Genomic DNA, 21,445 nt, shown 5'->3' on the forward strand with positions numbered 1-21,445 from the left:
TACCAAGCTAAACTGCATTCCAGGTATATCAGAAATAAAGATAAAACAATAAAAAGCACAACAGAAGCAAAAGCTGGGTTGGGAATTCAAGATAGATTACCCTCTATACAAGCGTTCTAAAATATAATGTGTAAAGCTTTTCTAAAGAGAGAGTATCCCTTTTTTCTTTTCTTTTTGCAAAGGCAGTGGTAAATTTAGCCTTCAAAAATTCTGATGCTTTTATAAAAACTTAAATGACAGGGTTTTATTTCCACTATTGCCTGCAGTAAAATTACTCAGGATATGATTAAAGAGGTTTTGGAACATCCCTGATGCCCCACAGGCCCCTCTGCAAGTGGCATCACTGGTACATTCAGCCCCTGGGAACACCCTCTGCCTCTGGGAGGTGCAGACAGCCCCCAGCACAGCCCATCCCAAGCAATGGGCTCTGACCCCCTTCCAGTGAGGCATCACTCACCTGGCACCACAGGGTCTGCTGACTGGAAGGGACCCAGCAGGATCATCAAGGCTGGCCCTGCTCAGCACCATCCCCAGCAATCCCACCCTGTGGCTGAGAGCCTTGTCCAAACACTTCCTGAGCTCTGACAGGTTGGTGCTGGGACCACTGCCCTGGGAAGCTGTTCTGGGTGAAATGCCTTTTCCTAATGCCCAGCCTAAACCTCCCCTAACACATCTTCAGGCCATTCCCTCCTGATCTGTCACTGCTCATGAGAGAGAAGAGAGCTGCCCCTCAGGAGGATGTTGTAGATTGCAATGAGATCTCTCCCGTCTCCTTTTCTCCAGGCTGAACAGACCGAGTGCCCTCAGCCACTCCTCATAAGGCTTCCCCCCTCCAGACCATCCCCATCCTTGTGGCCTCCTCTGTATGCTCTCTAATAGCTTCCTGTCTTTTTCATATCATGGTGTCCAAAAATCACACACAGGACTCAAGGTGAGGCCACACCTACAAAATTATCTGAATAAAGGCAAAAGGAAGGAGCCAGGAAAGCCCCACACTGCCCATTGCTGGCAAACACTCAAAATTTGTCCATATTGAAAAATGGTGAACTGCAAACATCCACAGCCATTGTATTTCCATTCTTTTGTGTACCTGGGAGATGAACCTGATGCTCAGAGGCTCAGTGATCTCATCTTCCCCTTTCTGCAACTGGAGAGGCCAATTCAACTTTACCAAACCACACTGCTTTCTCAGGAATTATTTGGAAGTTTAAGATTTATAACAAAACACTGTGTGCTTAAATCACAGAAATCTGAAATGCATCTTTCACCAAGAAGACAGAAGCAAACAACGAGCAGGAAGTGAGCAAACCCAGGCAGTGGAAGAACATGACATGAGGCACCTTAACTGTTCATCAGCATCAGAGCCCGAGCTAGAAGAACCTAGCAGAGGTACTGAGACAGGGATCTGTGGTCCAGAAGACATCACTTCAACAAAGTAGTGTACAACAGGTACTAACCACCATATTGCTTCTGTCTGAATTACCAAAAAAAGGGATAATGTCTCTTCAAACCCACAGCAGACACTCTGCATTTGGCTATTGGCCCCAATCAATGTGATCGGTTGACTTAAAAACAAACAAACAAACAGAAAGCCCAGCAAGGAGCAGCAGAGAAGCCACACTGTGCAAGGCAGGAGGAGCAGGAGTAGCTCATCTGTCCATCATTTATGCATGATTTATGTACACCAGCTGTGTTGGCTATTAGGAAAATATTATTAGTAAGACTTTCACTCATTCTAAAACTTTTCAGTGTCTGCCAAGCCCTGTGGAACAGATGGATGCTGTTGATGTGCAAACACCATCAAACATCACGTTTGGATGGGTGATTAATTCAGCTGCTCTTGGTGACTGCCAGGAGACCCTGACCCTGCTCCCCCCACAGGGGCTTCCCTGCTCCTCCAAGGCAGCACTATTGGGTTTGAGGTAAAAGGAAGCCACTTTAGTAACCCCCATCCCCTATATTTTGTTCAACAGGCTGGAGTAAGCTGCAGCTCCCCTCCCAGGGCCAAGGAACTGTATGGCTTCATTCACCTGGCACAACACAGATGATTTCTGATGGAACACAAAGCCTGCTCTTTCCATGTAGAAGTTAACAAGCAACTACAGCTGACAATGGGATGGCAGGACCTGGATTTACATCCCACAGGAATATCAGTTCAGAGTTCTATAACCAATATTGCATGTGCTGAAAACACTCACTCTGCCCTGCATTGCTTTGACACATTAATCTTTAGTCATTAAGGCCTGTGCAGGTTCATTGTAAGCATTAAGGCCTTGAGAAAGCAAAATGCATGTATTATGCCATACCTTAAGTGGATTTTAATGTACTTTTTCAACCATTTGCTTCTCTGATACTTGTGCCAAAATTCATACAGCCAACCAGTGAGTTATAAATGCTCTTCCTCAGCATCACTGTTCATTTACACCTTCGCCATTCCAATGGTGAGAGGTACATTCCAGGCAATGCTGAGCCTGGAACTGCTCTGAAGGCAGACACAGGCTGGGTCATTTGCATCAGCCCCTAGCTACTATGGAGAAAGCACATCAAAGGCTTTGGGTTGTTTTTGGTACTTGTGGCATTTTCCAAAAATGTTGCATTTACCTTGCACCCCTGCACACATATAGGTAAAAAAAAAAAAAAAACCAAAACCTTAAAGCTCTCCACAACTATGGATATAGAAATCAGTTTTGAGGCACTGTAAAAATGACAAACATCATCTTTCTAGCTTAGGCTGTAAACATCACAACAAAGATTTACAATTAAATGTTTAAATACATATTCACACATTCATGTCTGATTTCAACACTAGAATGGGGTGTCATGTAAGGAAGGAAGGAAGGAAAGAAGGGAGGGAAGAAGGAAGGGAAGAAGGAGAAAGAAAAGAACCTGCAGGCATTTCCAGTTCTACCCCTCTGCACTCTGGCTGGCTAAAAGTAAAATCAAAGAAGCAATTATTTTGACCATAATCAAACTAGAGGATCATGGGTTAATACTGGCTGGCTGTAAGTCAAAATTCTCATTGACATCAACAACACCAGGATTTTTAATTAGTATTTTTAAAAAAACCTAGTTTGAGATTATCTGTATTTCCAGATAAATACAACAGGGTTTTTTAACCCATCATAAAATGCATTATGCTCTTCTATAAGCACTGTGTCATTTATTATTTAGTTTCACAAATTTTATTGTGAAATGCAGGTGATTTCTAATTCTTTTATTATTTTTTTCAAAGATAACCTTTGCACCTAAACCCGGTGCAACTCTGGGAAAAGGCCAGGACATGTAAGATGATCTTAAAAACCACAACACACAGCTGGAGTTTTGAGTTTTAGAACATGCTTTGCATGTTGAACTCTGCAAGGCAAAACCTGGTTAAAACTCTTTTGGGAAAGCTTCAGATCTCCCCAAATGCTCCCCCCTCAAGCTACAGCTTCCACATTTCAAACATTCCTTAACAGGGGAGGAGACCACCAACTGTTGCCTTAGTTGGCTGGCAGCTAAAACAATTTCTAAAATCCTTGGACAGGTTTCTGCTGTGTCCATGTGGGAGGGGAGCAGCAGGAGTGCTGCCTTGACAGACACTGCTCTGCAGGGCATTGGACTCTATTCATATTAAATCTAAACCCACTCTAAAATCTATAAATTTCTGCACCCGTTTCTACTTTTCTGTGTTTATTTTGAGAGTACAACAGTTGATGGGTAGCTAATTTACTGTCACATTGACTAAACATTTACATTAGCCAACCAGAGCACTCCCAACGCACGTAAAGGAAACTCCCATTTAAAAATATTAAATTAATAAATTATTTTCAGATATTTCAGCAACGTCATTTGCTTTTGCTGACATTTTGATATAATTTTTTTTTGAAGTTCATAAAATAACACTCTCAGACTTCTAACTGTCATGTAGAAAATAACAACAATTGAAACTACCAAAGGATTATATGGTATCATACAGAAAAATGCTCCCAAGTTTCAAGTGGTGGTGACAACTGGTCCTCCCCAATGCACAAAGCTAGGTCCATCTCTGGGTACCCATGTTGGTACCCAGGCAGTCAGCACATTCCTTGAACAGGATGTTCTATTTCATGGGTTGAAATAGCTTCTTAGGAGGTGGTGGCAGAGTGAAGGAAGGTGTGAAGAGGTGATCCAACCCGTTCCATCTCGTCTGGGACACAGGCAAGGTCTGAGGTCAGTAGCAGCAAGTTGTCAGCAGTCCTAACAGAACCATGAGACCTTCTTCCACATCCTTTGTGTTGTGAGTGGTTCATATAAATAGCCCAAGGGTTAAACTGCTGATACTTGTTCATCTTCTGCAAAACAAGATAAAGAAAAAAGCAGTTATTCCACCAGTCCCCACCTCGGGCACACAGGGCACAGAGCAGCACCCAGTGAGGTGATAACAGTGAGTCTGTGACAGCTTCAGCCTCTCAGCAGCAGCATGTTTTCACTGTCTTTATCATTGATCACTACACACTCCATATCACCATTATCAGATCCTCAGGCAATCACAGAATGGTTTGGGATGGAAGAGACCTTATAAAGCATCTCATTCCAACTCCATGCCATAGGCAGGGACACCATCCAGGTTGCTCTAAGCCCCATCCAGCCTGGAATTGTGCACTTCCAGGGATGGGGCAGCCACAGCTTCTGCACTCTGAGGTATGATGGTCACACGATAAAGACATATTGCCAAACAGAAAATCCCAGATTCTCCAAAAATTATCAGCATGCAGCTCCCAGTATGCCAAAACCTATGGATTTGGGAAAAAAGCCAGCAAATTTTCATGCAGTGAGCATTTTATCCCAAATAAAATTAACCAAGCACTTCAAAAATAGTAAAATGGGTGCCACTAAAAGTTAAATTTAGCTTAGAAAAAATTTGATTAAAAATGTTTGAAGCAATGACTTCCTTATTTTTACATCAAAAATACAACAGAATTAATGCCAGGCAAGTTTATGTTTACTCTAATTTTGAACTGCAGTACTAATACATATGTTAACTACTGCTTACACATTTTAAATGGCCAAGATATAATCATTTTGCATCAGAAATTGTTTTAATCTAAATACAGGCTCATTTTAAATCAGACTGGAATGGAAGGAAATGATCACAACCTTCTAATAAAAACAGAGTTCACCAGCAAAAGGTACAGAAGATCACATTGGTGCACAGAAATTAAAAGCAAATCAGCAGATAAACAATTAAGTAGAAATTCTCCTGACCTGAAGTTAGCTTTGACACAATATAAGAGCAGTCTTTACTGGAAAATCCTCTCACATTTTGGTCACCCTATAAAAGCCATGCTTGGCAGCACTGGCTGTTGCTTCAAACAAGATCATGAAAAATGAACTGGAAGAGACACTGTCAGGCCAGGTTAGGCAGAGAACACAGGTTTCATCAAATGCACTCTCCAGAAGAACAGAAGTTCACTATTATTTTGTTTAATATTTTGAAACTCAATCTCCAAAAATATCTGCTGAGGCATAAGGCAGCTCAGTGCCAGCATACTTGAATACAAATAAGCTAAGTTCACTCCACCAAATCCAAATCACTGATTTTGGACCATCACCCTGGTGCCAGCCAAACCACTGGGACACCAATAATCAGCCCAGGGAGGCAGGAGTTTTCCACATGTAGCCTGTCAGTGTCCCATCACTGTTTAAGAAGGGACTGATTTTAAAGAAAAAAACAAAAAACAAAACAAAACAAAAATATCTACATGCTCTTAAGTGTCTCAGCTGTACTTTAGGAGATCTTATATTCATATTTGTGTATATTTATTTACATACACTTTGAGTTTGTTTGGTGCCAACATGCTTTTCCTAAGGGGAAGGCATTCCTCTTTGCTTTAACCGTGTATGTACATGCACACAGCTATGCATGACACGCACAGCCACACAAACACAACTGTGTATACAGAGATTAATGCGCTTTTAATCTCCAAGGGTGAGCCCAGAGAAAGGCCAGAGCGCTGCTGTGAAGTGCACCCTGCAGAGCCCCGCTCCCCAGCCAGCTTTCACCTACCATCCTCTTCACTATCTGCGTCAGGCAGCTCTGCTAGCCTGGGGCTGGACGGCTGCCGGCCGTGCCACTGAGGCATCCTCGAGGAGACACAGGCCGCCGCGTCGGGGGGCAGTCTAGACAGGTCACTGTGCAGCATCTTTGACCTCTGCACTGCCACACTATAGTCTGGAGGTTTGAGGTGTGGGTGGTGGGGCGATCCTTCTTTAATGTCCGCTAAAGAAATCCCCATGTATCCCGGAGGGGTGGGCGGTGGCTCCCTATACCTATCGTCCTTCTTAGGTGAGGTGACACAGTACACTGGGCACGAGAAATAAGCGATGGAAATGTTAAAAGAAGAAAAAGAAAGGAAACAAAACGTTAAAAAATCATGAAATGTTACAATGGCAAAACAGAAACTGATAACAAAATGCAAATGCAGAAACACTGGTTATAACGACAGCAGCAGGTATTTATGCCTTCATTTCTATTTTCTATTTATTTTAAGAAGTCAGAGTAACAAGAGAATCCATGAACTCCTTAGGTGAGATGTCAATTGAGTGGAAAGAGGACTCTAAGCTTGTCTGCATTGAGACTGCAATTAACACCTTTTATTACAGTCCCTGCTCCTGCGGCCCTGCTGCACCAGGGGATGCTCTGGAGCTCTCCAGCAGGATGGAGAGGCAGCACAGCCAAGTCTGCTGCCACTGTTACAGGCTGGGAAACTGAAACAGAAGGAATTAAGGCAACCAGCCCAGAGTTACTTCATGCAGCATGCTGGTGTTTGACAGCAAAAACTGCTGGTTGACTTCCAACACCCATTTCATCACCCAAAAGAGGTCAGTCACTTAACACAAATTCATTACCACAAATAAAACATCACCATTATCAACTGATGTGTATAAAGACATGAAACCATCCAGCTATGCCATAGGAAGAAAAAAAATCCCTTAAAGTTGATCCTATGAGGCAGACTGTGTACTGAGCCTGCATTAATTATTTTATTTTTCACGGAGTGAATAATGGCTTATCACACCCATACTTTTGATTTCTTCATTTTTTCCCTTGTTTTTTGCTTTGTTTTCTTTTTTTACCATTATCTTAAACTATGTTCTCTGTTTACAAGAGAGAAAAAAACCAGGAAGTTAGTGGAACAGGGTTGCATTATACCTTGTGCAGTCCTGAAAAGACTACAGTCAATATTATACATTTGCAATGTCCATGCCTCATAGTTCATCTTCTTCCTTCCTGCCCTGTTCAGCAGTACTTCAAGTCACAGAGGCTCTCAACCCAAAATATAACTCTTTTAGGTTGCCTCCCCTCCCTCCCACCCCAGGTCTGGGGCTTGTGTGCATGTTAAATTGGGCTTTTTCCCATGGACATGTTGCAACAGGAGAATTTCAAAGCCAGGGTAATTTTTTTTAATCTCTTAGTTAAGTGAATTTGCATTCTTCCTGTGAATCCATTTTAAACAGTGCATGTTCATTAGTTTCATTTATTTCAACAAATATAATACTTTCTTATCCTAGAAGAATGAGAAGGGATGAAAAATAAAGGAAAATTCCTTATTGTGTTGTAGGCTTGTGAGATTCCAGGTTTTTGTACCAGGAACACAAGCTGGTTCATACTTGATGGCCTCAGCTCATGCCTGGGCTGACAGTAAAACAACTAAAATCAAATTCAGTCAGTCTGGGGTTTAGCAGATACACGTGGGTACAGGCAGAGATTTACACTATTTAATTACAGGATTTATTTTCATTTAACTCGCACTGAATGAGGTCTCTGTGAAAAAGCAGGGGAAGTGTAGAGGATCTGCTCTTCCCTGGAGGGATGGGGAAGGGCTGGGCCCTCACCTCACCTTCAGTCTTGGTTGGAATGACAAGGGTGGGTATGTTCTCCTTCAAAGGAGAAAGCTTCAGGCTCCCTGGAGCTGACCTTTAGTCTGCTGTAGTAATGCAAGAATAATGTGTCCCTTTGTTAAGTTCCAATTCACAGTATTTTACAAACAGTGAAATAAAGTGACACTGTGTGATGGCGAGCAGCTAATGGATTTGTGTTTGCAAATCTGTAATCATATCCATCCCTATCAGATCTTTCCTGGAGCAAACATACTCATGTCCAGCACTCTGAGAGTGCTCCTCACAGCTACATGGTGCAGAATGGAAGGAGAATTAAAAGGAAGGGCAAGTGCTGTCAGCAAAGACAGTATGTACAGTATGTACAGTGAACCTGCCACCTCCTCATCCAGCCCAGACACTCACGAACAGCTCTGAAAGGCTGCAAGGGCAGAGCACAGGCACAGCAATGAGCTGGGAGCAAATTTTCTGCAAGGCTCCACCACGATTTCTTTTTCAAAGCCAAGAAGGAGGAACACAATCCAAGACCTCCGCCCTACGTGCAATGTTTATTCAGGCAATTACCTTTGATAACAAAGCCCTCCAGCAATCCACTCAGTAATTAAACTACATTTCAGCTGCACCCTTGCCTCACAGTCTTAGAAAGCTTTGCATTCCATGTTTTATCTTGCTACTAACCCAGTTCCTTTAATTCTGGCTACTAAACTCACTAGGATGGGGGAAGAACATCTTGCTTGATAGAACTATGCATATTTCAAAGAACTTTTAAAGTTTTTTTCCTTTCATAAGTAGCCAAACTGCAGCCGTATAATCAAATAAACGGCATCTTAAAATAGCAAAGACAGGAAAGGAATCTGCTTTGCCCTTGAGCTTTCAGAGCCCAAAGCCCTGTGGATGAAAGGTGCCTCAGCTCCAGAGAGGCAGGTGAGCTCCACACTACTCTGCAGTCATGGGCACTACTCTCACACACTACTCTTCCCTCTGGGATCCTAGGATCTGTCTTATTATAAGGAGTATGGGATCATTGAAGATGATTGTTCTTCTTGTCAGAAGAACATCTACAGTGATGAGTATACCCTCCAAAGTCATTCAAAAAAGCAAAACAGACTACAGAAAAGAACTGCCTGACATTTTCCTGAAGAGAGTTTTCCTGCAGCCCCATGAAGTGATAGGGAAGTGCACTTGTTTATTATCTTGATAGTCCTAATAAAAAAGAAGGTGGCTTGAAAACACACTGTGTAGTGCTCTGATTTCAACCACGTGTGAAGCTGAATTCAACACGCCAGGCAGCCCCAGACCTGCTGACGTCATTTCTTAACAGCTTAGTACAAAATGAAAAACAGATGTAGCAGCTTCCACGAGCTGTTGGCTTGGCTTACCTATCAGGCCTTTTTCTGTGCTCGAAGTAACAGTTTTGTAAGTTGTATCAGCGCCTGCTTTAGAGTCCAAAGCCTCCGTCTGCTCCACCGAGGAGTTCTCCAGCCCCCTCCGCTTAATTGTCCCATAGTTTGTCTCGTAAGTGTCTGACAGGGAGCTGGAGGATGCCCAGCTCTGCCGAGACTGGTCCAGCTCCACGCTGGCTTTCGACTGCCTGTTGGCTTTGGAAAAGGCTTCGGAATACAAATAACCCTCCTCAGAGTGAAAGTTTGCGGCATCCACTTCAGCTATAGGTCCGTCCAGCTGGGTGTGGCGGTAAGAACTGAGGAGATCCCAGTTCTTCTGGTTTGGGATATTCTGGAAATTGTCATGAGAGCTACTTGAGCATGAAGTCCAGCTGCCCCGGCCGCTGTCTGCTGCCTCCACTGTGATGTGCTCGTGGGAGATCTCCTCGCTGCTCATGGAAGATGTGAATGCCATCCCTCTGATCAGAGCAGGCCTAGTGATGGTCCAGCTACATTGGAAAACAACAGAAATTGGGGAAAAAACACTAGTAAGCTTTTACAGCAAGAGCAAGGTACTCAGAGCCCCTCTGGGTTTGTACCAGGTGAGCAGCAAGCTCAAGGCACAAGGCAGCACTGACAAGAGACACTGTTACTCCCAAATCATTATTGCACCCAGCAGCAAGGAAGGTATTCCCAAGGGAATAGTAAGTTTGCAACATGTATTTTCAGGCTGCATCCCAGATCCCTAAGTCTGGCCCACAGAAGCTCTTCTCTACCAATCACAGACACAGTGCCTGACAGAAAGCAGAGCAGTAATTTACCTCTTCCATTTAGTCTGCTACCACCTTTTACTGTACAGTCATAAACTAAAACAAAAATAAATATATAGAGTAAAATCCAACCCCTTCAGTGATAGCAATATCAAGTTGTTCAGACAGAGTAGAAGCAGCTGAATTTCAAGAACATCTGGAAGTATTGGGCATAAATAACATTTGTGGGAACAATATGCAGGGATGGATTCTGAAAAGCAAAGTCCAAAACTTCTTTTTTTAAAAAAATGTCTGCTGAAAGCTCTTATCACTCTGAATACACAATTAAGGGGAGAAAAATAAAGCCCGGGTTGTATGAATTTAGAATACATGTAGATAGGATTGCTAGACATTATTCAAGTCTCCCAACTATTTCTGGTCGTGTTAACAAATGCATGGGAAGCACAACATTAAAATTCAACACCCTCCCTCAGCAGTTTACTGACATGTTGTGAAATCAAGGAACTTTTTTTATGCATGTGCAAGCAAGGGATTTTATTTCCTTCCTTTTCTATTTTGTTAAGTCCTAGGATAAAATCCATTTTCTTTCTTTGCAACTTATTGAAACTAAGGAATAAAGAAACAACCACAAAACATTAACTCAGTGTATATTATGTCTTCCAGAGAGGGAATTATTTTCTTTGATGAAGTAACATCTCTACATTCCCATTTTAATCCCATGAAATAAACGAAATTACTCATTTCTTTCCATCCCTGGAAGTGTTCAAGGCCAGGTTGGATGGGGTTGGAAGCACCCTGATCCCTGCCCAGAGAAGGGGGGTTGGATCAAGATATCTTTAAGGTCTGTTGCAATCCAAAGCATTCTATGACTCCATGTGCTGGAAAAATTAAAAATGTAAGGAGCATCTCTTGTTTAGCTGAATCCATGACAGCTGAGGACGGACAATGCCATCCCAAGATATATTAGGAGATATTACATCCTATGGATCAAGGTGCTACATCTAGCAAAAAAAAATCCAAAATCTTCTAGTTCAAAGCATCATTTCAGCACAAATTCTCATTGCACTGAAGTAACAAGACCTCTTGGGTGGAAACTATCAGAAAGACATTGGCAGAAAGCTGCCAGTCTGCCTAAGCAACAAATGATAATTAGAAAAATCCTTACAAATCACATTAGAGCACGTTAAGTGACTGGCACTGCTGACTCAGAGAGAATTGATCATATCCTGCTGTTCTTTTGCTGTCTCTCACCATGGCATTAATTTGCTAAGCATCATCCTGGCTTTTAACAAGCTTCCAGTCTCCTGCAAGAAATATCCAGCTAAACCCCACCAATGGGAACAAGCTGTTGTCTCCCCAAGTAATACTGTAAGCTTCTTATGGAAACAGCTCCCACACAGCAGCCAGTGCTCCAGCCTCCAGCAGAAGCTGGGTAACCACAGTGGAGTGTTCTGGCCAGAGCCTCCTGACAGCAGCACACCCCAGCAGAAGCAGCTGCACCTTACCCTGGGCAGGGCTGGCTGTAATCTGTCAGTGCCTGAGGATGCTCCTTCCTCTCTGCCCCGCCTGAATCCACCACGAGCAGGGACTGGGACAGAGCCCTCTCGTCCTGCAGCGCTGCTGACATGGAGTCCACCGAGCAGTTGCTCACGATGCTGGAGCGCGATGAGATCTCACTGTGGCTGGAGTCTGAGAAGTTGTCGGATTTAGTGGAAGGTATGAGGGCATAGCCTAAGCACAGGAGAGGAGAGCAGAATGTCTCAATAAACATGCAACAATGAAGTGCTGACTCACACAATACAGCGAGGGTATTTAGGAGAAAACCAACCAAACCTTGTTTGCATACAATCTGAGGCTTTTAAGGTACTAAAGCTTTTAGCATCTATCAGCATCTAGCACTGATTTACTAATGCAAGTCCAGGAACAGCAATAACCCACTTGCAACTCCACCATCCTCCAGAGCAGCAGCTTTAACCCACACTACTAGAATCAGCAGCCTACTGCATCACCACTGGGCAGGCAGATCAGGTCTTGCCAATTCTGCAAGTGCTAACTCCTCCAGTAAAAATGCAGCACACTTCCCACTATCCCTCTGCCATACTGCCAGGCAAGACTCAAAAAAAGATTCTGGCAGTGGAGGAGGAGATGCTGACTAAGGTGAAAGACAGCTATGAGCACTCAGGGATTAGCTACATGATCCATTTCAGTTTTGTTATCTGCTCCAAAACTAACAGAGAAGGAAGCAAATCAGGAAGCACAACCTTGGCAGGAGCTGGAGCAGACCCCAGTGTTGTTCCCACAGAAGGGGAACAACTGAAGACCCCAGACCAGATTCAGAGCAAAATGCATAATGCTTTTTTTTCTTGGCTTGGCTTACCCTCAATTAACTTCTTTCAGACCCAAAAAAGGTATACACCCCTATATATCTAACACCTCAGACAAACTTTTTTTCCTAAATTTTTGCACTTGTGCCTTTTAGTCAGACTGCCAAATATTTACATTGATTAGGTGAAGAAGTGAAATGACAAAGCAGTGTAAAAGTGACACACACAACCTAACACAGAAAATGGATGCCCTTAAATGCATAAACAATACACAGATGATACAGTATGGCATGTGGAGACACTGACATGCAGCCACTGAGCACAATGCTCATAATTCGAGATTTCACAGCTTAATTCTGATTGTTGCTGTAAGATTTTAGTAGCAAATATGAGCAGTAAATATCTATATTATCAAGCTACAGAACTGAACCTTAAAATCTACTTAAGAGCAGCCTTTTTAAGACTAAATTTCAGTTTCCTTTCATTTGGGAATAACTAATATTTCATATTCTTTACATTTATAGGGACTCTTTAAATTGACACAACTACGTTGCAGTAAGAAATTTCCTCAGAGTGTTCCAATTATCTGGAAAACTAAGGGGCTTCTCTTCATTAAAAAAATTAACACTATCTGAAAGCTGAGCCATAAAATAACAGCACATGTGTATAACAGACTAAATAGAAATATTTGTTGGGCAGGACATGTGACCAATGGAATACACACCAACAGTGGCAGTGAGCATTCCATTGACACCGTATCAGGGTCTGTTTAATTAACAAATGTTGCAGAACTTACTGTTTCACTGGCATTTGTAACACACTAAGGAACTGAACTGACACTGTACCTGTTCCTTGCTTCTCTAAACTTCACATTATTGTCTTCACTGCACTGTAAGGGTGATTAGCTATAAAGAACTGACACAAACATCTGGAAGGGAAGCACATTAAACATCTTTAACATGTAAATGGATAACGCTGAAGTAACTCAGATAAATTCAGGGCATTGGACACAACATGGACATCAGTCTTCCTTCTAAAAATACATTATATAGTCTTCCTCCTTCTTCTAGGCCTTATGCATAGGCAGTAGGATATGTGCACACTGCTGTTGGTACAGATACTTGCAGTACTCAGAGCATCAAAGTCCTTGTCCTTTTGGCTTCCAGTGCTTTCTAAGGCTTCAGTGGGCTCTGCTTCCCTTTTTGCAGTAACAGCTGTTCTTTCCCTGGAGAAGCTTCTTTCCCTAATTCTTCTAAACAGGAATCCCTGTATTTTTGTGGGTTCATGCTCAGCTTCTGCCTTTCTACTCTCTTTCTCTCTGTCCACCTTTGCCCTTCTCTCAGAACTCTCTCCAGCTTGGCAAATCTTCTGAATTTGCTTTTGTAAATAAGCCCCACCTATTCCATAGCTGCGCTGTCCACTGTTCTTGTTGCTGGTTTCACTGGCCAGTGATGAGGAAGAGCCAGAGAGATTCATCTGACTGCAGTTATCCGACCTTTGGATGTTGCCAACTACAATGAAGTAGACACAGACAGATGTTGACAGATGATGAGATAAATAACAACAAAAATAACATCCTACTTGAAAATCCTTTTTTCTTCAATCCTATTTGTGTATCACTTGGGTATAGCTCAAAAGAAAATGAAATCTAAGATCAAGTGGAATGTGCTCATGCCTAAAATTATGTCTTTCAGCTGTCTGTGAAGCACCTAATTTTAGATCAATGAGCTGTTAGCACAACACATACAACAAAGTACAGATCACCTCAATCAAATGAGATCAGTGCTGAAATCAAGTTGAATTAATGAAACAATCCCCAAGAAACAAAACATTCTTTTCAAAGCACCAGATAAAAGTTAACAAAAATAACATACTTATAAGCAATGCTCGGTGGAGCAAGATTTGGCAACCCAAGTATTTAAGCTTTTTATACATATGCTGTGTTTAAGTACAATAAGTGGCATTCTCCTAAAGGAAACAGGATCTTGTGAAGGCAGAAGTGGACGGAGCAGGCTGATCTCCCACTGAGAGGGGTGAGAAGATGCAGCAGTCCCTGTGCCATGCCATGCCAGGGCTGTGGTTCTGGGCTGTCAGTGAGCAAAGCAGCAGAAGGGAGGGAGAGGGGCCTTACGCCATCCAACACCAACCACCCGCGCTGGCTACTGAGGGCTCTTAAGAGATTTCAAATCAATTCCCATCCAAGGTTGACTAATGATGAAGTGATGCAGGTCTTTTAAGATGAAGACATCAAAAATAAAAGGATTCTCAGGGCATCATGAGAGACAGGGATGTATACAAAGCCCTGTGCACAAGAACAAACAATATGAACAGCGACTCGAGGATTTAGATGGATGCACTACTTCTGCAGCAACCTAAACCACCTGTCCTGGAGAACTATGACACCATTCCACCTCCAGCTCTATCTAATCACCTGCTATTCCAACTACCTTGGGCAAGACCAGAAGTTGTCTCAGCAGCTGCAGTTTCTGTCCAACACTGTCATCTTCAACAAATCCCCAGGTTTGCGAATCCCATTTATTTAAGTGGCCCCCTAAATCTGAACTGGCATGATGGCAGGTGTCAGCACGTCAGTTCTGTTGGGAATTCTGCCAAAAGCTCTTGGGCAGTATTTTAAGAAAACAAATGTTCCCCTTTTTTTAAATACTAAGTGACCTTAAGGTCCAAAATATACAAATCATGTCTATTCATAGAAAGATGTGATTCTATTCTTGACATGAATATTTTAAATTACTATTTCTCTTATGTGTCACTGCCCACAAACATTCCTGCCACTGCCCACCCTGTTTTAGGTTCCAGTTCCTGGGACTGATGCTGCCACACACTTACCTTTGCGTGGGGAGCCCTGAGGAGAAGCAGGTGGGCTGGAGTGCAAAGAAGATGCCATGGACATAGTGTCATCTGTTTGTTTCTTACTACTACTTACTTCCTCAGACAAGCTTAATGACTTCTGTGGAGAGCCTGTACCTATGAAAACAATGGGATCAGTTACTACATATTCTTCTTTTGAATTACTGATTTCTGTTTAAACTACAAATAAGCACCATGCTGAACAATCAGAATAGAATATTCAGCAAAGAGAGGAGCAGATGCTCAGAGAATTCTGCATGTGGAGGCAGTCTCCATTTAAATTTAGATCAGATCAGCTGTGGCCACTGCTACTGCTGGCTGCTCATCTAAAATGTTGAAACATCCATATCCCAACAGGAACCAGGAATGCAATGATACATTCGTTGTGGTTTTGGCAAAGGACTGTAAAAAAAAAATCTGTGTGCAGTATAAACCTAGGAGGAAATCCTTGCCCATGGCACTGTTGGGACTGTGTTAAAAACCACGTATGTCAGAGCTACCAGGTCAGCTCAAGATCAACTGTAATAATATTTTATATGCTGTAATATACTACTTTCGGAAGCTATTTTAAATTACGTTGATGCTCAATATAATATAAAATAATTTTATATCAGTTATTGACTGCAGCTAACTTCATTTAATAACCCACAATTGCAGCTTTCAAATGATACAACAGTTATGTAAGTAGGACAAAAGCTTTTTAATAAAGAATATACTACTTTGCAACTAGCAAATTTAGAGACCAAGAAAATATGTTCACTAGGGGCAACTAATAATATATGTTGCTCCATTTGACCATAATGCTGTTAAAATGGTGCCCCAGAGGTTAAAATATTACATCTGTGATTTGTTTCAATGATTTCACTCAAATAGTTTAGACTTCATGAAGCAAGAGCATATTTGGAGACAGCACCTCACCATTGACTATTTCAAAGTTATAAAAGACTGCAAATTACTAAGCGTGCTCTCTTAAAACACAGCAACATGTATCAGCTGTTTTAAAGTGAATTAATTTATGAAGTTTACAACAATGTCTCACATCAACCACTCAGCTACAAAAGAGCTTCTCCCTCCTGCTTGCTTACATCTTTAAGCCTCCCCAGCCAGGTGAGCTGAAGATACTCACTGAATGTGACATGATCCTTTGTCAGTCCCTTTTTCCTGCTGGGGTACAAATTCACAGTTGGGACCTGAAGAACTTGACTCATTCGGTTTTGCTGATGCTGATGGGCTTTTGTGGTTTGGCCAATTGATCTCATGGGCACTGGAGACATTTCTGAGGATTTCCCTCCTCTTCTCTCACTTAAATTCTTTGTCACTGTAAGGGAAAAACTGCATATAAATATCTAGCACTTTCAATTGCAGGATTATTGCAGTACAACCATCCAGACAAAGGAACCACTGTATAAAGAAGATAAATTGTTTTTAAACCATTTCTAATCCAAACACAACAACCCCATCACACTGAAGATGACATGTGAAGAGCTTTAAAAAGAAGCCCTAAATTCTTGAAAGTGCCATTGAGGTACTTCATCAAAAGATCAAAAGACGTTGTTTATTTCTACCACAAGCCTGTCTTTTAAATGTTTGCATGCAAGGTGCAATTGCATAACAGGACCTCTTTCAAAATCAGGTGGTTTTGCAACTGGCACCAAATGTTTCACTAGGTGGCACAAGTGATTTACAGCACAGAGTACTACTTCAGCTTCTGCTTTAATCATACAGCAATTCACAGACTGCTCCTCATCTGATTTCTCCTTAAATTCTCTTGGAAAACTCTGGATTGCAGTGTCACTGCTGCTCATTCCTACCACAAGCAAAGGCAGCAACTTATTAGTGAGGTAAGAAATGTGGGAGCAGAACCCCTGAGTGTGGGAAACCCAGCCAAGTGGGGAGAGACATCCCTGGACAGGTCAGGGCTCTCACTGCACCAGATTTAAACCACGAAGGGCTGGCAGCTCCCTCATGCCACACATCACTACTCTATTTTTTCTCCCAGCTCTGTAACAATGATAGCCTTAACTGGATCTACTACCTGTGGGTTTTGGGGCTTAAGGCTTCTTCCCCAGTTTTTAAAAATGTTATTTTTAATAATATGCCAATCTACTACACATTTATTTGTATATCCACTTAAACTTCATTTTCCTTTCTGATGTTTAAGAAAATATTGACTTGATTTGCCTAACTACATGAATAGAACAGTCGGTACATATTCCCTATTTTTACTTTCAAATATTTATGGCTAGCATCGTGCATACAAGATTTTAATTTTTTTTAAAACAAATTAAAAAAAAATCTGGTAACAATTATGTTCTTCTCTTGAACCTGGTACCTATGATTGCACAAAGATCATCTAGAAAGAGTTCAAACATGAAGGATTTAATGTTTTTTAAAAGGGAGGTTAATGTGGCCATTTCCAGGTTTCCTGCTTCAGCGCTACTTAAAAGTAAATGCTAAAATAAAATTTGCATAAGACGGCATCTTAGGGAATAATAAGGATTTGCATTCCTAATACTGTAATGGCAAGGACTTAAAATTTTATCTTCAAGGTGCCATCTCCTAGTCATGCTTTGAACTTACCTCATCAGAGATAAAACAGTATTTGAAGACAAAAAAAGCCTTAAAATGCTATATTTGGACAAAAGACAAGCAGGAAACATAATTTTATTTAGCATGGTTGTTACTCATCTATTTTGAAACAAATCTGTCTTTCAAGAAAGTGAAAACTGCTAGAATATCTAAATAAAACACAATTATAACTTCTAATTTCTAAATAAGAATTTACTGAACTGTGTAAGACAGCAGGTCAGACAACAGTTTGTTTGACAAGAACTCAAATTATGAGAGCTATCCTGCCGTAGTCCTCAATTTGTGACTGTCAAGCCATGTCAAACTCATCAGTCAATATTGACCTAACTTCTCCTTCTCAACAATCTTCATTTATTCTAAGGTGTAATCCATTGCAGTTTCTATATTGATTTTGTCTCTTTTCATTTCTTGCTGTTCATATGGTAAAGACTACTTTTATCCTTCCTAGCTCTGTGCAAGGACAGCAGGGTTGATGTGCTATTGGATTTCCTGCCAGACTGATGGGAAGACACACAGCTTTAGGAACCAAAGGTCAAAATAAAAAACATCACAGAAATTTTTGAGCTCAACCAAAACATGAACACACATGAACTGACAAAACAATCCTTCCTACAATATTCTCTCCTTGGAAGAAAAGTTTAAGAGTATTTTTAGAGAAGAACAATCTTTTTTATAAATGCTATCGATCATGCTGCTGTCCTAGCTCACTGTACTTACAAGTGCTGTATGCAGGCTCACACTGAAGTGACAATATCTGGATCTTCTCTTCATCTGTCTCCACGCTGAGGTTGGACAGGTACTGCTTCACCTTCCTGGCCATCTGGGCATCCTCGTAGAGCTTCTTGGCGTTGAGGAGCGAGCTGCGGCGCGCGCGCTTCTTGTGAGCCCCTCCCTGCACGTCCAGCATGTTGGAGTTCATGCTGCCCTGGCTCAGAGACCTACGAGAGAAAAGATCAGAGCACTCAAGGTTCAGTTCTCAACAGCAGCAAAGAGCTACAGAGCAGCATAGGTCAAAGCAGATTAATACCAATAATCTTCAGTTAGGGCTAGTGCATGCTGATGCAAATGAGTTAAAAAGGATGAACAGCATTAAAACAACAATAGTCTTAACGTATTTGGGTAAATTGAGAGCAGGGATTTGAGCCTAGAGCAGGACTGCCTATGGAGATGTGGAGCTGAGAAAAACAAGGGTCAGTGTTGTGTGTGGAACTCATTCAGCTCCACTAATGAACCCCAGGCCTGTGCTGCAGGACCCGCAGCTGACGACAAGAAACGGCCTCAAGTTGTGCCAGGAGAGGCTTAAACTGGACATCAGGAAAAACTTCTTCATGGAAAGGATTGTCAAAACCTGGAACAGCCTTCCCAGGGCAGTGGTGGGGTCACCATCCCTGGGAGTGTTCAAAAAAACACGTTTAAGGTTACACTTGAGGACAAGGTTTAGCGGTCAACACGGTGGTGGTGTTGGGTTGAAGGCTGGATTTCATGATCTCAGAGGTCTTTTCCAACCTTAAGAGCTCTGTGAATTCAACTGCAGATTCTAGAAGTGGACAAACTTGATAACTTTGGTGGTTTAAGGAACTGGGTACCCACTGTGTGCATCAGGCTTACACAGAAACTTCCGGCACTTAGCTGAGCACGGAAATGAGTGACCACTGCAATCCTCTTAGAAAACTGAGCTTCTCATAAAGGTTAAACAAAGGGCAAATTATGTTAAATGTACAAAGTGCATTTGATTACACACTTAACTTCTTTCTTCAATTAACTAAAAACATTCACAAAAGAGCAGCTCATTAAAAAATGTATCCCAAGAAAGGTGAGGAAGGCAGTGATGATAAACATACACCCAGACGTGTACAGACTTGCATTTATGAAAGAGGATACTCCTCAATATTCCTAATTTTGAGCTCTCAAATCTATCAGTAACTGAAGCAAAAATAAATAATACCGTAATAGTTAAAGAACATGAGTTAGTCTCCCTGACAGTCACTCCTATGCACACTGGAAGAGTGACCAAACAACTGATCAGGGTATGGTTTAAACACAGTCACCTCTGTTTCAACTGCCAAAAGTCCTACAGCCACACCAACTCTGATGCATTTTCAAATAAATGGAGATCACAGTACAAGTCACATGTAAATTCTAACGGGAAATGTCAGAGTTGTTCAAAGCTGGGTTTGTGTAGGGATTTTTAAATATTCAGATGAAAAATTTTCAAGCTACATGAAGACATTTATCAAGATCTTGTGTGTTTACAGAATCACAAGTGGCAGAATAAACAACATCAGGCACAGAAGAGCCATAATGGCCAAAGGAGTCAGAATGAAACATGTTGTTAGAGAAAATCCAAGGAATCAAGTAAACTGAGCTTAGAAAATAAATGTTGGAAAACAGCTAACTGCAATATTTTCAGACATGTTAAATAAATCATTCTGAGAGAAAATAGAAGCTTAAAAGCTCTCAGCAATTTATAGCTTAATTAAATAAAAAAGTAATGTTACTGGAGACAAGGAGAAGCAAAAAGCATGATGGAGTGTTCACAGCTATTCAAACCAAGGGGACACTCATGTCTCTTGAAGGATAAGGACAAAGCTATTCTACAATGATCAGAAAACTATGCTCATTTTAAATGACAGAAATATTTTGTTGTTTATGTACACACTGACTTTTTTTTCAAGTCTGGATTTGATTTTAAGGCAATTTTATTCTATTTCTTTTAACAATTATTTTTCCTTGTTCCCATTTGTTCACAGTCATTCCAGAGGTTGGAAATTACAGTGGCTCCATGGGTCCTGGCTCCCCATGAGCTGCCTTGTGAGCAGTTGATTATTGAACACCAAATGCTGCCAGCCAAGGGCATCCACACCAGCATCAGGGACCAGTCTCAAACCTGCTGAGCCCAGTATGACCAGCCCAGGTCCTGGCACTGTCCCCATCACTGCTATGCAAAGGCACACAGGTAACACACAACACATAAAATATGGCTACAATGTCAGTCTTAAAATCACTGCTCTGAGCCAGGCAGGAATTTCCCTGGCCAACATCAGAATTCTCATCTTTAGCCATTCTGTGATTCAGACCTCACACAACCAATACTCCCGGGAGGATCAATGAGGATTTTGGTGCAGGAAATGTGAGATACATTTTAAACATACGCTAAAAATAAATACTTTGAAGGTTGCCCGAAGATAAACCTCAGGGAGGAAATTACTACATCATTACCACAATTCAAAGTGTCTTTATAGTTGAAAATGCAGAATGGCTTCATCTTTCCAGTAACATGTTAAAAGGCAAGTTACTTATTTCATTTACTTCCCACAACAGTTTGCCTTCCAATATAACTGCACAGCAAGGTTTTTTAATGCACAAAGCCAAACTTATTTACTACACAAAAGCAACTCAGAATTCTTATAGCTGCAGTAAAATGTTGGCTGTAACCTCTCACTCCTGTTTTCAAAAAAACATGTATTGCAGGGTTAATAAAATGCATGCTGTATTTCAGATGCATGCACTAACGAGGAGGATGCAGTATGTTAAGAGTTGCATAATCTTTATTTATCTTAGTTGCATTCAGCTCTACACTTACCCCAAACTTCTCCACCTCTTCTTCCTGTAAGCAAGAGCCATATACATTGAAGCATGTATTTGAACAGAA

The 21,445-nt window shown here is 41.6% G+C and overlaps 1 protein-coding gene across 13 annotated transcripts in view; it reads right to left on the bottom strand.

The window, feature by feature from the left end:
* Positions 1-217: 217 nt before the first annotated feature.
* Positions 218-21,445, bottom strand: part of RAPGEF6 (Rap guanine nucleotide exchange factor 6) — a 121,810-nt gene continuing 100,582 nt past the window's right edge. For 4 of the 13 annotated variants that reach the window (XM_014264754.2, XM_014264753.2, XM_074552347.1 and 1 more), the window contains 9 exons: positions 21,377-21,400; positions 18,511-18,731; positions 16,331-16,522; positions 15,184-15,321; positions 13,734-13,847; positions 11,518-11,743; positions 9,240-9,751; positions 6,029-6,325; positions 218-4,313 (listed from right to left, as the gene is read on the bottom strand). In XM_014264754.2, the coding sequence (XP_014120229.2) occupies positions 4,288-4,313; positions 6,029-6,325; positions 9,240-9,751; positions 11,518-11,743; positions 13,734-13,847; positions 15,184-15,321; positions 16,331-16,522; positions 18,511-18,731; positions 21,377-21,400 (1,750 nt within the window). In that variant the 3' untranslated portion in view covers positions 218-4,287. The remainder of the gene's footprint in view (positions 4,314-6,028; positions 6,326-9,239; positions 9,752-11,517; positions 11,744-13,733; positions 13,848-15,183; positions 15,322-16,330; positions 16,523-18,510; positions 18,732-21,376; positions 21,401-21,445) is intronic. The other 9 variants (XM_014264756.2, XM_014264755.2, XM_005483585.3 and 6 more) reach the window with 5 other exon arrangements.

The sequence above is a fragment of the Zonotrichia albicollis genome, chromosome 15 (genome assembly GCF_047830755.1).
Source record: "Zonotrichia albicollis isolate bZonAlb1 chromosome 15, bZonAlb1.hap1, whole genome shotgun sequence".
NCBI classification, from domain to species: domain Eukaryota; kingdom Metazoa; phylum Chordata; class Aves; order Passeriformes; family Passerellidae; genus Zonotrichia; species Zonotrichia albicollis.